The 15,964-nt window shown below is 48.6% G+C and overlaps 3 protein-coding genes across 6 annotated transcripts; 2 read left to right on the forward strand and 1 right to left on the reverse strand.

The window, feature by feature from the left end:
* Positions 1–429: 429 nt before the first annotated feature.
* On the forward strand, positions 430–3,208 carry LOC142897244 (uncharacterized). The gene is made up of 7 exons (XM_076039409.1): positions 430–608; positions 742–844; positions 957–988; positions 1,060–1,144; positions 1,284–2,748; positions 2,833–2,875; positions 2,965–3,208. The coding sequence occupies exons 1-6, from the start codon at positions 537–539 to the stop codon at positions 2,843–2,845; spliced, it is 1,770 nt and encodes a 589-aa protein (XP_075895524.1). The 5' UTR covers positions 430–536; the 3' UTR covers positions 2,846–2,875; positions 2,965–3,208.
* A 10-nt stretch (positions 3,209–3,218) lies between these two features.
* Positions 3,219–12,771, reverse strand: ppat (phosphoribosyl pyrophosphate amidotransferase). Of its 3 annotated transcripts, none has more exons than XM_076039411.1 (12): positions 12,570–12,771; positions 11,873–12,215; positions 7,779–7,845; positions 7,440–7,646; positions 7,201–7,313; positions 6,958–7,103; positions 6,691–6,763; positions 6,438–6,589; positions 5,299–5,426; positions 4,979–5,200; positions 3,934–4,054; positions 3,219–3,855 (listed from the first exon to the last, which is right to left on the reverse strand). In XM_076039411.1, the coding sequence occupies exons 2-12, from the start codon at positions 11,998–12,000 to the stop codon at positions 3,686–3,688; spliced, it is 1,527 nt and encodes a 508-aa protein (XP_075895526.1). In that variant the 5' UTR covers positions 12,001–12,215; positions 12,570–12,771; the 3' UTR covers positions 3,219–3,685. The 3 variants fall into 3 exon arrangements, with proteins under 3 accessions (XP_075895526.1, XP_075895527.1, XP_075895525.1); XM_076039412.1 differs by having other exon boundaries at positions 12,641–12,655; XM_076039410.1 differs by lacking the exon at positions 12,570–12,771 and adding an exon at positions 12,316–12,548.
* paics (phosphoribosylaminoimidazole carboxylase, phosphoribosylaminoimidazole succinocarboxamide synthetase) lies at positions 8,415–15,792 on the forward strand. Of its 2 annotated transcripts, XM_076039402.1 has the most exons (15): positions 8,415–8,853; positions 9,025–9,531; positions 9,639–9,698; positions 9,785–10,396; positions 10,623–10,700; positions 10,917–11,065; positions 12,773–12,815; positions 12,915–13,112; positions 13,995–14,173; positions 14,283–14,462; positions 14,554–14,667; positions 14,763–14,846; positions 14,971–15,151; positions 15,244–15,402; positions 15,492–15,792. In XM_076039402.1, the coding sequence occupies exons 1-15, from the start codon at positions 8,430–8,432 to the stop codon at positions 15,656–15,658; spliced, it is 3,135 nt and encodes a 1,044-aa protein (XP_075895517.1). In that variant the 5' UTR covers positions 8,415–8,429; the 3' UTR covers positions 15,659–15,792. The 2 variants fall into 2 exon arrangements, with proteins under 2 accessions (XP_075895517.1, XP_075895518.1); XM_076039403.1 differs by lacking the exons at positions 8,415–8,853; positions 9,025–9,531; positions 9,639–9,698; ... (1 more) ...; positions 10,623–10,700; positions 10,917–11,065 and adding an exon at positions 12,574–12,648.
* The last annotated feature ends 172 nt before the right edge of the window (positions 15,793–15,964 follow it).

Raw genomic sequence — 15,964 nt, forward strand, 5'->3', positions numbered from 1 at the left:
TGCGTCTTTTGTGCTCGTTTATTTCGACAGTAAACGCCCTCGATTGCGTTTATCGTGAACAAAATTCACAAACAAAACATCACATGCCCTATATCGGACTTAGTAAACTAATTCATATAAATGTGAATGCATAATACGTTTGTTTTGTGTAGAAGTATGATTGTAGAAGTGTAGAAGTGTGTGTGACAGCTCCTTTGTACGGGAAGCCTCCGGCGCGCATTTAACAATCCTCTCTGATAAAATACTTTCCACTTACAATTTATAGATTTTTGAATTTTCTATGTATTCCTCTCGCTTTAGCGACACGTTGAAAAACAATTTAGCTTCCGTTGGAAGGGTTATTTCCCGTGAAACTGAAGGCACCATACTCTCAAATCTTGAAACTGAAGTAAGAGAAAGTGACCAGTAGAGGGCAGTAGCTCGCGTCGCGGTGGTTAAGCTGTCCGAAGAAAAGTGGTAGAAGAATAATTTGAAAATCTACCGCGGTTTAGTCGTCCGTCAGCACCGCGTAACATCAACAAAACGACACCGTGGATATGGATTTCACCGCTCAAATGAATAAGAACATTCTCAACTACAAAAGTTCGTTGGAGCGAATCATAGAAAAGGTTTGTTGAGAAACAGTTTGGCCGCAACTGAATCGATGGCACGGAGCGAAGCAAGCGTTAGTAGGGGCTATCTTTGAACGCACAATGTAATGTGAATTGAGATTGAATTACTTTTTTTTTTTGTTTTCCACAGTATTCAAAGCTTGAGTACCAAGATGGAATAGAGGTCGACTTAAACGACGTAGACATCGAAAGGCTTCAGAACTTCCCAGATTTAGCAGACGTGTCTCTGAGATGTGAGTTTCCAATCTCCCTTAACTTTAAAATCAGTGTTAAAATTTACCAAGCTCAAACAAAACAAAAGTGTTTGCTGCTATTCATTCTGATTACTTCAAAAAAATTTCTCAGCTGGACGCCAGGATAGCACAAGAAACTCTCAGGTGAGATTAGTAACATCCCTCCCTGTATAGTATCTCTATTGAATTAAACTAATAACAGTGGATTTCTATAGTTGGACCTCACGCTTCAGGATGGTGGAGCCAATGACACGTGTGTTTCTAGTGTTTCCACACAATTCTTATCGGAGGATGACGATGGTAAGAACAAGAAAGCTCTCGGCGACACGTTTGAAAACAACACACTTTTTTTATTACTGTCAGGTGACCTCTCTCTCTCTCTCTCTCTCTCTCTCTCTCTCTCTCTCTCTCTCTCTCCGTCTCGCCCTCTCCTGTGCAGGGCTGATCGCCAGAGGGGACGCCAGTCAGCTCAGCCTGAGCCTGTTGGATAAAAGCAGCCAAAACTCGTCGCTGCTGGGGCTCCAGCCCGAAGACGTGGATGAGGACTTGAACATGACTTTCAGGAGCCGCGGCTGTCCACTGGCGGATCTCTACCCCGGCATGGTCGACCGAGTAAAGCAGGCCTGGAGTCGGCAGCACACGACGGAGGCGGCCGACTCGGTGCTGAGGAGGTACCGCAGGTGGAGGCAGCAGCCCAGTCGGAGCAGTTTCAACAACTCCCTCTCTGCTCCGCTGAGACACGTCCATCACAAGCAGATGGCCAGGAGGGAGCATTTGGGTCGCTCTCTGAAAAACTGCGACGTCCCTCGGTCACCTTCGAAGGCAGCGACCAATCAGCAGGCTTGGTCAGCTCCAGAGCATTCTCCAGGGAGGGGGAGAAGACCGCAGCCTCAGCCCGTCTTCGTCATGGATCTCTCTGGTGTTTCTGAGACCTGTAAACCAATGAAGGTCTCTCTAAACGAGACCTTTGACGTGCCTGAGCCAAAGCTGCCCTCGAATTTTCATTTCAGTCCTTCACGATCAAGAGAATCCCCGGACCTGTCTCTCAGGTCGAAAAGACTCTCTCTGGCTGCACACTCGGTGCAGGCTGATGGAAATTGTACGTGTGTCAGAGACAGACCATGCGACTACCGGTCTCCAGTAAGGCATAGTCCCTTGAGGACCAAAATGGCGACGATTCTCAGCAGATCACCACATGCCCCTTGTAGAGGCCCCGGAGCCCCCTCAATGGAGGGCTTCTCTCGAGAGCCAAAGAGGCGCAGATCGATGTCCGAATCCCTCACGTCCACTACAAACGTCTCTCTGAGGGCGTTCTACCCTCAAGACTCTCATCTGTCCTTCCAGCCGCAGCCTTCGCCAACACGCTCAGCTTCGACCTCAAGACCCCGTCCCCCCAGGCGCCACCTTTCCTATGACTCCTCCCTGCCAGCGGGCGGCTCATCGTGGTCGTCGGAGCAGCTGGATGATGAATTCATTAAGTTCTACCACAGGTTCGTCTGCCAGAGCGGAAGGTCTTTCCACCCCGGGCCTCCGTGCCGTTTCTGTGCGCGGAGCTCTGAGGTTGGCAGAGGTCACCCCGTCTCCACCTCTTTCTCCTCCCCCTCCTCTTCCTCGGCCCTGGCCGCGCTCGCCCTGTCGCCCCACCGCCCCCTGCTGAGGAAACGCCACCGGGATGCGAGCTGGGACCCTCACCCCCAGTCCAAACGCCTCCGTGACGAATGCTACGTGTCATCGCCGGGCTCCAAACGCCACCTGAAGGAGATCCTGAGGCGCCGTCTGTCTCCGTTCAAGCCCGAGCAGTCATGCGACAGGATCTCCTTCAGTCCCAGGAGCTCCAACTTGCTGTCGAGGTTCAACAACCATCCGCATAAACATCAAGACACCTGGATGAGTCAGAGTAGCAGGTGAGTTTTGATGCCTGGGTGATCACTGTCCATGGAGGAGGTCATTGATCCCTTTTATCCATATTTGCTGTGTTCATTCAACAGGATGTTCTACTGAGAGCAGCATGGCAATGGGATATTCTCCCAGGTAATGACAGAGAATCAACACATTCATGATGCTTTGTCTTACTTTGCAGTATTGGTGCCACAACCAGCCTTTCTGCTTCTTATATACAGGAATAAAAGGTGATTATGGAAACAGGAGCGCCCCCTGAAGTATCTCCAAAGTAACTAAATAAGTGAACTACGTAATAATGAATGGATGCAAGTTTGTCTTTTTTTGTTTTAACCTCATGAATATTCCAGTTTTATTCTAATGTGAAAAATGTTCTATGACTCTCACTTTGTTAATGTTCTAATCTGCTGTTACTATAAACAGCTTTGTTCTTTCTTATTAAAATAAATTTGAAATTGAATGTCACCAGACAACCTTGCAGTAATCCTCGTTTTTATTGTTACACTCTTTCGTGTCACAAATGAAACAGACAATGGAAAATGATGACAGTTAATAGAAAGAAAAGGTAGAAAAGTTACACTGGTATAGAAAACAAGACACTTTTTGGTCACTAGCCTTGTGCGTTCCTCAGAAGAATAAAGGCCCTAATGTTATTTCTGTGTAGTTGATGATTGGAACGATTTATTTTAATGCTGCATGGCTAAGTGTGCACCTGTGAACACTTCTGAATGTCTCAAAAGTGGCAAAACATTCAGGTATAAAGCAGCGATGTAGAGAGACGACCACTAGAGGTCCTCAAAGGCAAGATGGCAAGAAACGGGGATCTAGACGGTTCTTGGCACGTGGCCATCTTACCCAGGCAATATTTTAAACGGGTGTGTGTCTATTAGTCATCAGAGCTTGTAGAAAATCCACAGTACTGCTGCTGTGTCTGCACACGAGCTACCACTCCAGCTCCACTGGATACTTCCCAGTCAGGCAGGCGACGCAGTGGCCGCTTCGCTTGCTGGACATGTTGGAGCCGATGACCTTCTCACTCTGCATGGAGCCGATACCCTCCTGCACGGCCGACACCAGGCCCTCCACACTCAGGTACTGAACACTGTCGGCCCCTGCAAAGAGAGCTCAGGTGCTCACACAGCTGTGCAAAACCGGCAAGATAAAACAAATACAGTTGCGATTGCACTCACCGATGTATCCGGCAATGTTCTGAAACTCTGGCTTGTTGGCAATGAGTTCCTCCTTGGTAGGTATGTTAATGCCCATGTAACAGGGGAATTTTATGGGTGGAGAGGCAACCCTGATGTGGACCTGTCAGAAAGAGCAGCTTAATCATTGAACTGACATTACAATCACTTTTTGTCACCGCTGAACTACAACATTCTGATTTGAAACCATTCATGACACAATTCCCTAATCTGCCCTCCGTGTTCTACATCCACAGAGCTTTATTTGTGGACTTGTGATTAAAATTAGCACAGTCAACATGTGTATGTAACCAAGTGGGTGGCGGGCACCCTGGGTCCAGTCAGGGGAGGCGCGAAACATGAGGTGGGGTTTGCTGTTATTTGCACAACATAAATGATTTAAACAGGTGAAAGGAATGCTGATTTTTTTTTTTTTTTTTTAATAAATATTGTTTCAATGAAGCCGAAAACAGCTTATTTTGTGGGGGTGGGGGGGGATCAAATGTTTCTTCCTCCAAAGGGAGCCATGACAGAAAGTTTGAGAACCACTGATGTAACCACTGGCAGGTTTGATCTTCTGCTAACAGAGACCCGACTGCTGCAAGTTGGCCAGAAATTCACATTTAAGTTGTACTACCACCTTCTTTTGGACTCAGTTTTTCTATTTTGGAACCACTCCTTTTCTTGCAGGATGAGACCTGCTGTGTTTTAACTCGTGCAACACTGGCAACCTCTTGACAAGATAATAATGTCAGAAACCAGCCCCAAAGGCTTCCCCAGTTTTTGTTCAAATTGAATCTTGTTTATTCTTTGGCAGGTTGTGCAACAGGTTCAGCCATCCATCACCAGCGGCCCCTGCAGGGGTAAATGGCATGCTGCACTGCTCTGAACTGTGTGACAATCCCCTTGTCTTGAGTGAAAGACCTGAGACGTCAACCTCTGTCCAGCTGTCGTGTTGATTTTTGGAGAAAAAAAAAGTGATTCCTTTGCTGGGCAACTCATCCTGTCACCATGTAATCTATCACATCTAGAGAGTCAACTGACAGACCTCGGTTGCCCCGGCTTCCTTCAGCAGTTTTATAATGGGGGAGATGGTGTTTCCTCTGACGATGGAGTCGTCGATCAGCACCACCCGTTTGCCGGCAAAGTTGTCCGTCAAGGCCCCGAACTTCTTGGCGACCCCCAGCTGCCTGAGGCGGGTGTTGGGCTGAATGAAAGTCCTTCCCACGTAGCGGTTCTTGCACAGAACCTCGATGTACGGCAGCCCTGACTGCGAGTCGGAGGAGAGAGCAGACCTTTTGAGGACATGGCTCCACCACCAGGGGGTGAGCCGGCAGGTTGCTGTGCAGGATTCTGATTGGCCCAAACCTGCTGAGCGTAGCCCAACGCGGCCGGAGTTGCAGACTCGGGCACGGTGCTGACCACGTCCGCGTCCGTTGGAGCCTCGATGGCCAGCTGCCGCCCACAGCGCTGCCTCACAGTGTAGACCATCTGCCCTGCGGTGAAGTGGGGTGAGATACCAGACATGTACATTGACCATGATTGTTGACTGACGGTCACTTTGGAGAGTTGAGACAAAGTTGTAGGCAACTGGACTGCGTTCATTGCTATTCGAAGCCCTTCATCTAAGGAGCCTCCACAGTTCTCTGCTTGAGGACCTTTCACTCATTGAATCTACACTCACCTATAATATTCCATTCTGGTTCAACTTCCTCACCACCTCTACCAAAATAAAACTCTCCCTGCATAATGAAACAGGCCAGGAAAATAACCAGAACAGCCCAACTACCTCTGACAGAACTTTACAGGCGCTCAGTGGTGAGGAACACCACCCTCATCACGGAGGAGCCCCTTCACCACTCCTTCCACTGGCACGGAAAAACAAATCATTCATCCCCTCTTCAATAACTGTTCTGAACAGCAAAAATAATCTGCACTCTTTTATCTGTGTGAATGTGTTTGAGTGCATTGTTTAATTTTGTAAATTTTTAAAGCTGTGTCTAAGGCAAATCTCTTTTAATGAAAAACAGACAAAGTTTCTATCTATCCAACAAAACAACAAAATAAGAAAAAAGATACACCTAGGTCCCTTGTGTTGCCAGAATTTTACAAGAACACAAGACGTAGCAATTAACAGCCAGCCCTGAGGTTCCACCCCAGGTGATTTAACCCCACTTTGCACCGTAACATCGACAGTGGGTCGTTGGGGAAACAACTGATGGGCAGGTTTCACCCCATCAACATAACAAAACCACTCATTTGTTGATCGGGTGGACAAGTGTGTTTGCCGCACCCGCGATGTTGGCGCTGAGGTTAATCACACGGGGGCTCCCTGGACTGCCTTTTTAACTGAACAGGCCTTTTGAATGAAAGACTTTGAATAACAATGAGAAAACAAAGCCCAGCTCTCAACAACTCAACTGACATTATTATGCAGGAGGCGCAATACAGACTGATGAAGAAAATAATAAAAAATAATAATAATGATGATAAAAATGTGTTCCAACCTTCAAAGATAGAGTCTGGTCTTGCAAAATAAACATATTCAAATATACAAAAGGCAGCGGGGTCTCCCTCAGGACGAGGGACAATACTCAGGGACTGGACTCCATGCCTGGAGATTTGAACTATCTCCCCTGGTAAGACTTCTCTGTAGTACCTGAGGATTAGAAAGGACACAGAAACAAAACAACATAAAAACAGAGTGATCCAAACGGGGCCTTCAACGTAGATTGTATCTTACTAGTGATAACCACTGACCGTGCACCGATAGACTGGAAACTGCAGGACTCCGATGACACAACCCAGCCCTCGGTGTCCTCCTCCCCAGAGCCTGAGCACACAAGCCAAGGGTCAGGTTAATTATCCGCCAGCGTGACACAACTCACCCCTGACAAAATCAAATGTTGCCGTGTGACCTATAACACACACGCACACAAAAAAAGAACCATCTGGTATCTTGTGGTGCCTGGCGTTATCAGCAGGTCCAGGGTGAGTTCAGGTGAGGGCAAACGTTCCAGGGGGTACCTGAGTTGTGCAGCTTGGAGATGGGGACGATGCGCCCGATGCAGAGCGGTCGGTTTCCGTAGGGGTCGCGCACGGCGTAGATGACGTCCTTGAACATCACCAGCAGTGAGTACGAGGTGGGCGTTTCGCTCATCAGGTTCTTTATTCTTCAACAGAGAACACATGACCGGGGACAAGTATTACTGACGAACAGAAAGTGAAAGAGAAAGATAAGAATTCAAGTCTGACAGCGTCGAGGCTGACCTGGCAACCCAGTCGGGGGCACCGAGCTCTTCCATGGGCGGAGTCAGAGCCAGCAGCTGAATGATGAGCTCGCTGTCCGAGCTGGTGGAGAGGCCGACGCCGTGGCGCATGACCTGTGCGGGGCATTCAACAAGCTCTTAATAAAACCCAACAGGTTTAATGAGTCACATCGTGCAGCTCCTGCTCCGATCACGTGCTAAAAAGACCACACGGCACATTAGCGAGGCCGCGCGGCTGACCTTTTTCCGCAGAGCGTCGGCGTTGATCAGCTCGCCGTTGTGCGCCACGGCCACCTTGCCGTGCATGGTGTCCACCACAAAGGGCTGGCAGTTCTGCAGCTCCGAGACCCCCGTGGTGGAGTAGCGCGTGTGACATATACCGAGGGCCCCGTGACGCAGCTTCTGAAGAGCCTCGGGAGGGAAGGCGATGCTCACTAATCCCATTCCCTGCAGCCAAAACAAAAATGAAATGAAAGACCAGCGCGGTGCTAGGATTAAACTGTGTGAAAAATACAGAGACTAGAGGATCTTGAAGGGGGAGTTGTGCTGCTTTGTGATCGTCAACCAGCGTGATGTTACCTTGTGGGCTGTGTACGTGGGTGGATCGGCTCCATTACATGTGACAATCCCCGCGCTCTCCTGGCCCCTTAGCGGACACAAATGATCACCCGTGAATTCGACCAGTCAGAGATTAAAAAAAAAAAAAAGGGACAAAAACCTTTTTTCACCCAGGAGGAAAATCACATGGCAGATATCGCAAAATCTAAAATGCTAAATGGACAGTACATTCTTCCTGCACCTTTCACAGTTTCCCAAAGTGCTTTATTACAAAACCACTGACTCTGGTCTTCTCTGCAAGACTGAACACGAACACACTTGATTTCCCCTGGTGTGAGCCTTTGGGCAAAACAAACAGGTTTGATTCACGAGGAGGCGGCAATGAAAACTGACAGCAAAGAAAAACAGAAAATAAAAAAAAAGAGATAACAGAGCCGTCTGTTTCTCCGCTTCTATTGTTCAGGGAGGTGGGGGTGTGGGGGGAATCGCCCTGCTGCAGTTTCAGCCTATTTACCAAGCTGCTTCTCAGATTACACTTGGTCCCGCCCCCTCAGCACACAGCTTAAGCCAGTGGTGAGGCTGCTTTTCAGCACGGAGGCGTTGCTCTCAGGCTTAACCGCCTGGTTGCCTAGGGAACTGGGCAAAAGAAAGCGTTTCCAGGTCAGCTCAAACATGGAGGGAAGAGCAGCGAGACAAAGAGGAGGTGATAGGGAGGTGGTGGAGGAGCGGGGCTCGGCGGAGAGGCAGTGGGGGGAGGACGAGGCGCTGGCTCTGCTGTCCGTGTGGGACGAGGTGGGAGCCGAGCACGTAGCCGAGAGCAGAGCCACATTCGAGTTGATCTCTGAGCGGCTGAGGAGGCTCAGTGTCGTGCGCAGCTGGTGGGAGTGTCAGGCCAAATGCAGGAGCCTGGGACTTCAGCAGAGCAGGAAGCGTGACGCAGCGGCGGCAGCAGCGGCGGCGGCAGCAGCAGGAGGTGCCTCAGCGAGCTACAGCCCTGGAGTGGAGGGGGGGCCACAGGACGTCTGGCAGGAAGAGGCGAGGGAGGAGCCAAGTCACACAGCAATCCACGGCTCCGTCACTGTTCCAGGGCAGGAAGGTAAATAAATGTGGCTCTACAAAACAAAATGCTGATCACTTTAAAAGAAAAACAAAATGAAATCACAAATGAATTTTTTTGATTTGCAAAACACAAGTTTTTTTTCAAACTTCTCCACGCACTTTCAAGCCAAAATTAATTTTAATTAAGTTTATTTTTGTCCGTGTGCAGGCATCAAGAGTCGAATGCACCCGATCCAATCGATCCGACCTCGGCCGTACAGCATGAGCGTGGCCGAGGAGGGCGGGCGCCACTGGACGGACGACGAGGTGCGAGCGTTGCTGTGCATCTGGGGCGACCGCAAGATACGGGAGCGGCTCAAGAGCACGCTGCGCAACAAGTCCATCTTCCAGGAAATGGCCCGCCAGATGCTGAGGAAGTTCGGGGTGGTGCGCAACTGGAAGCAGTGCCGGACAAAGTACAAGAACCTCAAGTACGACTACAAGACGGCCAAGAGTGCTCACGCGGCGGGGGGCGCCGGCGCCGGAGGCCCCGGGAAGTACATGAAGTTCTTTGACGAGGTGGAGACCATCCTACTGGACCAGGAGCTGAAGAACGGGATGGCGGAGATAGAGAAGAAGCTGTACGAGGTGGAAATGGGAGGAGGGCAAGTAGCGGTGCAAGCCCCGGCGCTGAAGGCGGCCTCGGAGAGCGAGATCGTCATTGAAATTGACGATGGTACGTATTCCTGATGCCTCATGTGCTTGTGCTACCATGGTAACAATCTAGTTGGTACAAAAAAATAAAAGCTATGTTCTCCTCAATTTTTTTTTTTTCATTTTCAGACGACAACAGTGACGATTATGACATGGACGCAGACCTGGACGTTAAATGGACAGAAACAGGTGAAAGTGAAAACGCCAGGTGAAGGTCACAGAAGGTCAAAATCTTTTTCCTGACAGTTTGGTTTTTTTTTTAAATGCAACTCCAGACGGCGGTTTGGTCATCGCCGACCCATCCGGCTCGGACCAGTTCCACGTGGTCACCGTGCAAGACACGGGCCGCAACTGGAGCGACGAGGAGGTGCGAGCGCTGGTGGAGGTCTGGTCGGACGAACGCGTGTGCAAGCAGCTGGAGAACTCGACCAGGAAGCGGGACATCTTTGTCCAGATCTCCAGCCGGTTGATGCAGCAGGGCATCGAGCGGGACTGGAAGCAGTGCCACACCAAGTACAAGAACCTCAAGTACCTCTACCGCTCGCTGCAGAAAGGGAAGTACGAGGAAACGGACCCGCGGCGCCTCATGAGGTTCTACGACGAGGTGGACGCCATCATGAGTCGGGCCTCGAATCACGACTACAGGTCCAGGCGGACGGAGGGCAACCAGGCAGACCCGGACGAGGAGGACTGCGAGGAGAGCAACCAGGTGGAGATGAGTTTACCAAAGATGAACACACTGAGCAGGACAGCCGGGGTGGCGGAGGAAAGATCTCCCAGCTCCTGCTCCGCTTCCTCTGTGAGCTTAGAGCCTCGGCTAAACAACGAGGAGCGGACGCTGCACGCGGTGCAGGAGCGTCGCTCGGACCAGCCGCACAAACTACAGAGTGAGTCCAAGAAAATTAAAAAAAAAAAATCACAAGCCATTTATGCAGAAAATTAATGCAGGAAAAAATTATTTAATTGTATTTTTTTTTTTAATCAAAAGACAACATTTTCAACTAATGAAACAATATAGTCTAGTAATTACATTTGAAATGTTCCTTTGTCTTCCAGTGTGGTCATGAGTTCCCATTCTAATCTTTTTTTTAATATTGTATCTACTGTTTGCAGGCTCCCCTGAGACCAAGATGAAAAAAGAGGACACCTACACAGTGAACAAGGGACGGAAGCGAAAAGCCTCGGATCAAGGTCTGAAATTTGTCTCCATCGGTCATCACTTTGCACATCACATGAACTGACTGAAGGCCTTTGTCTTTCATTTCTGACCCAGTCCCGTGATTTGTCGGCAGATAATGGATTAGGGTCTCTGTGTCACATGACTAAGATCCACCATACTTTAAAGTTGTTGTTGTTTTTTTTTTTTTTTTAATGACCACATAGTAATAGTCATTTTACTTTTTTCAGACCTCAACCCTCACGTGGCGGTAAAGAAACTCACCTATGACATGGCTGATAAGGCGATGCAGTGCAAAGAGGAGAACGATCCCATCCCGATAATAAAGATCAATTCTGTTTGTTCAATGGCCTCCCCTGGATCATCCCCGCAAACAGAGGTAAGGCCAACCCACCATCTCATGCCCCGGTTATGCAAAACATGGCACAAATTCACTATTTGGATTGTTTAGGGACCTGGTTTGGGTTTCGGGCCAGATCATCAAATCAAACCGGCAGTGTTGGGATTCTTCGGTTGTGGGATGTCAGCTCATTTGTCCACCAAAATACGCTTAGACAACAAGACCGAATTGCTGACATATTTGAGGAAGCAATGAACAATTGATCATTTATGGAAGTGACATCTGACTTTCAACACTGCAATGTTGATCAGATGGTAATTCTAACATCTACAGCACAGGAATTCTAAAACGTTTAAGTTAAGAGTTTGAAGTTATTTGTTAAAAGTTGATGATTTCTTGTTTCATGTCAACTTAGCTTTAGTGACAAAACAACGCTGTACGTGACAGGATTTGGGTGTTTTTTTTCTTCTTCTTCAACCGACAAAATCTTTGACATTTAGAATAAGCAGAAATAAAAACAACCATCGCTTTAGCTCTAGACACACTTGAGCCACGCGTTAAGCAGCATTCATCACGGACTCGGTGAAAAGTGATGAGAAAACTCAGTAGCTTAAACTAAGCAGGGTTAAGTTGCGGTGATGAAGACATTTTCTCCTCTTCAAGACCGCAAGAACAAAACCAAGCCCTCCCAACTTCAGCCTTCTACTTTAAGATGACCTGGATGGCTGAGTGAGAACCTTCACAGACAACTTGGTAGCTTCATCCCGTTGTTATAGCAGCAGCAGCAGCAGCAGCAGCAGCAGCTAACTTTAAGCAGTGCACCGTTCCCCTCTCCACGAGCTTTACCTGTGCTGTAGAGCCACGAGTCCCAGGCTGAGTATCTGCGCCACCTCCAGCTGAGTGGGCCACTCTCCCGCGGCGACGCAGCCGAAAATGCCGCACTCCTCCCCGATGCCGGACTCCTCGAACTCCATCTCCTTCCTCCGCGGTGAAGCAGACGGACCGCAGCGTCTCGAGTCCGAGTAGCTGTCAGCAGCGCGTGCGTGCGTGCGTACCTGGACCTGGACGGGACGGACACGCTCTCCGGCGCGAGTTGGGAGCGGTGTGGGCAGCACGTGCCGCGCTGATTTGAGGCACCGCGTGGCTCGTTAGAAACAAACAACCTCAGCTGACCTCCCTTTCAGAGAACCTGGAAAATGGACGGAAAATCAACTTTTAACGAAGCAAAAGGAGAGAGACGGACGCTTGCTGTCGAGTTATCATATATGACACAACGGAAATTTACACACCCAGTTGATAATAGGGGAAAACGCGTTGTTCTTTTTCCCGTTCAGATGAACACCTGGTTTTTATTATTTTGTTGATTTATCGATTCTTTTACGCGCCTACGCTGCGTGTTCCGCCATCGAGTCAGAGCAAGTCAATTCTCTTATAGGCACAAAAGTTGGCAATGTCGTTAATTTGTTGGACAAAAAGACAGGAAAGCACCCCTCCAAAAAAGTTTGGCTCCCATCAAACGTTTGATGCGCGAACGGGTCTTCACCAGCTCATGTGACATCGGAATGCGTGGTTCTGATTGGCTCCCGAGTGGTACGGGAGGACGCGATTGGTTACCAGAGCACGTAAGACAGGCTCCACTTCCCTCTTGTGCAGCGCCGCACGCCTCCCGCAGTCTCTTCGTCCCGCAACTTATCAAAGTTGTGCAGCTGCACTTTGACTCGTTTCTTGTGCTCTGTCTCTTTTTAGCACCGTTCGTCGTCCAGAAACGACACTATGGCCTCTTCTCCAGGTACAGCATGCATTTTTTTTTAACTTTAATTTTAAGGCAGCTGCGCATCGTTTAATTCACAGTCGCCAGTCATCACTGCGTTGTGCGTTTGTTTTGCAGAATCAAAAATCGGCCAGAAGCTGAACGAGGGCAAGACGAAGCAAATCTTCGAGCTCATGGACCAACCCGGACTGGTTTTGGTTCAGTCCAAAGACCAGATCACTGCCGGGAATGCCGTGAGGAAAGACCAGATGGAGGGCAAGGCTGCCATCGCCAACAAAACCACGAGCTGCGTGTTCAGGCTCCTGCAGGAATCCGGTGAGGGCACGTGAAAAGTCGTCGCGGGTGTCACCCTGTGATTCACTCTCTGTCTGACGCAACTTTCCCGAATCATTGTTGAGAATTGAACGTGCTATTGGCAAGTGTGACGTGTGAATCTAGAACTAAAGGGTGGGGGAGATAAAACGTGTCAAAGGTGGAATGACCAGGTCTGTTGACCCTGTTACCTCATCAACTCCAAAACTGCTGCAGTCCACATGTAATGAATCAGATCTTTACTAAATCTTTTTTTTTTTTTTTTTAGTGCGAACTGTGGTTGAATATATTCAGTTGATCTGTGATGATATACACAATACGCATGCCCGAAGTTGATAAGACAGCCAAATGGCTCCACCCTCAAATAATGACGGACATGAGCATTGACGGCACTAATGCCAGTCCATACTCTGAAATCACTCTCCATCTTGGTTCAATTTAAAACATATTGGCTAAGTGTTTCTCACATGCCACTCATGAGTGTGGATGAGTGAGCCAAACTGTCTTGTGACACGAATTGGCAACATTTTCTAATTAAAGCAGAACGTGACCACCCACATCGGCGTCATCTACTCTTAATTATTGCAGGATCTAACTTATTGGACTTCTGTCTGTAATTTAAAAGTCCCACATCGAGATAAAATTCCCTTTTAGAAAAACAAAACAAACTGTCTCTGCTCCTGCTGGTGATTTCCCTAGAAATAATAAATGAGATTAACAGTAGTCCAACCTGAAAAATACAGATTTTAAAAATGTGTAGAATTTAAAGCCATCTTGAATGAATGTAAAATAATAAAATCAGACTGCCTGAAGGCTGTATCAAATTTGAGGCTGATTCCCCCCCCCCCGCCCTCCTTCTCTCCTCTGCACCCACCTTGCAACCAGGCATCAAGACGGCCTTTGTGAAGCAGCACTCGGACACGGCGTTCATCGCGGCCCATTGCGAGATGATTCCCATCGAGTGGGTGTGCCGAAGGGTGGCAACCGGATCTTTCCTGAAGAGGAACCCGGGAGTGAAGGAGGGCTACCGCTTCACACCGCTGAAGATGGAGATGTTCTTCAAAGTGAGTCGGATTTCACGTTCTCTGCAGCCTCACTTCAGTTGGGGAAAATGAAAGTGGAAATAAATGGTCCTCTCATTCCCTTTTTCTTTTCTTTTTTTTACCCCCCTAGGATGATGCCAACAACGACCCCCAGTGGTCAGAGGAGCAGCTGCTGGCAGCCAAGTTCTGTCTGGCTGGGCTCAACATTGGCCAGTGCGAGGTTGACATCATGAATCGCAGCACGGTGGCCATCTTTGAGATCCTAGAGAAGGCCTGGGCCACACAGAACTGCACGCTGGTGGATATGAAGGTATGTGCTGCCCCCTTCTGGTTGGATTGAATGAAACTGCGTTATTTGATTTATTTATTTATTTAACCTCCTGAATCCTCCCTGCTTCCAGATTGAGTTTGGTGTCAATGTGAAGACCAAAGAGGTGGTGCTGGCTGACGTGATTGACAACGATTCGTGGAGGCTGTGGCCAGCAGGAGATCGAAGCCAACAGAAGGATAAGCAGGTCAGGCCTTTTCCATTGTATACATTGATTAATGTTTTGTTTTTTCAAAAGTTGCATTAAAATTAATCTACAATGTTCCTGCCTCCACTTTCTAGGTGTACCGAGACCTTAAAGAAGTCACCCCTGAGGCCATGCAAATGGTGAAGAGGAACTTTGAGTGGGTGTCTGAGAAGGTTCAGGTAAAAGACACTTTTCTACCACTACATTTCATCATTAAATCTGGTAAATCATCAACGAAGGACGACTTCATCATCGTAATAACCAGAACAGGCAGGAATAAGGCTGATGTGTTGTTTTGTCCAGTTGCTCCTGGAGTCGTCGGCCAGTGGCAGAGTGGTGGTTTTAATGGGCTCCACCTCTGACATGGCTCACTGTGAAAAAATCAAGAAGGCGTGCTCCTCCTACGGCATCCCCTGCTTCCTGAGAGTCACCTCGGCACACAAGGGTCCAGACGAGACTCTCCGCATCAAGGGAGAATATGAAGGTGAGTATTTCTTTGTGATAGTTGATCTGTATCCTGCCCCCACCTTTGTATCATAAGACCTATTGTCATTTTCATCTTCTTATTCACCTCAGGTGACGGCGTGCCCACTGTTTTTGTGGCGGTGGCCGGCAGAAGTAACGGCCTCGGCCCAGTCATGTCCGGAAACACGGCGTATCCCGTCATCAACTGCCCTCCTCTCACTCCAGACTGGGGTGCCCAAGACGTCTGGTCTTCCCTGCGTATGCCAAGCGGTGAGCTCAGCGCCCCCCCCCCCCCGCTATGTGTGTTTTTGTTAAGTTTAACATACACGGTTGTGACTGAGCCTCCTTCCCTCTGGCAGGTCTCGGCTGCTCCACCATCCTCTCCCCTGACGGTGCTGCCCAGTTTGCGGCGCAGATATTCGGGCTGAACGACCACCTGGTTTGGGGGAAGCTGAGGGCCTCCATGCTCAACACCTGGACATCTCTCAAGCTGGCTGACCAGAAGTTGCAGGCGTGCAGCCTCTAAAAGATGCTGAGACCTGTCGGGAGCCCAGTTGTCTCAGCTAGGGTTCCGTTAACTATCAGTGTCTTTGCTCACGATGAAAATCTACTAATGTACTTTTCCAACTCAATCATTCCATTAAAAAAACAGAAAATAAATCAGTGTTTGCTTGTTTTAATGGTGGCGCTCTTATTTTTCTGTCGACATACTCCTTTTAAAACCCATTATTCCAAAGCCTCAACTAAGAAATGACTTAGAATTTTATTTTCTCTGTAATGACTCACACTTAAAGCAACAAAAAACTTGTTTTGTCCTAAATTGTTATTGATA

The sequence above is a fragment of the Nelusetta ayraudi genome, unplaced genomic scaffold, assembly GCF_046127955.1.
Source record: "Nelusetta ayraudi isolate G7.1 ecotype Tasmania unplaced genomic scaffold, CSIRO-AGI_Nayr_v1 ptg000059l, whole genome shotgun sequence".
In the NCBI taxonomy this organism is placed as follows: Eukaryota; Metazoa; Chordata; class Actinopteri; order Tetraodontiformes; family Monacanthidae; genus Nelusetta; species Nelusetta ayraudi.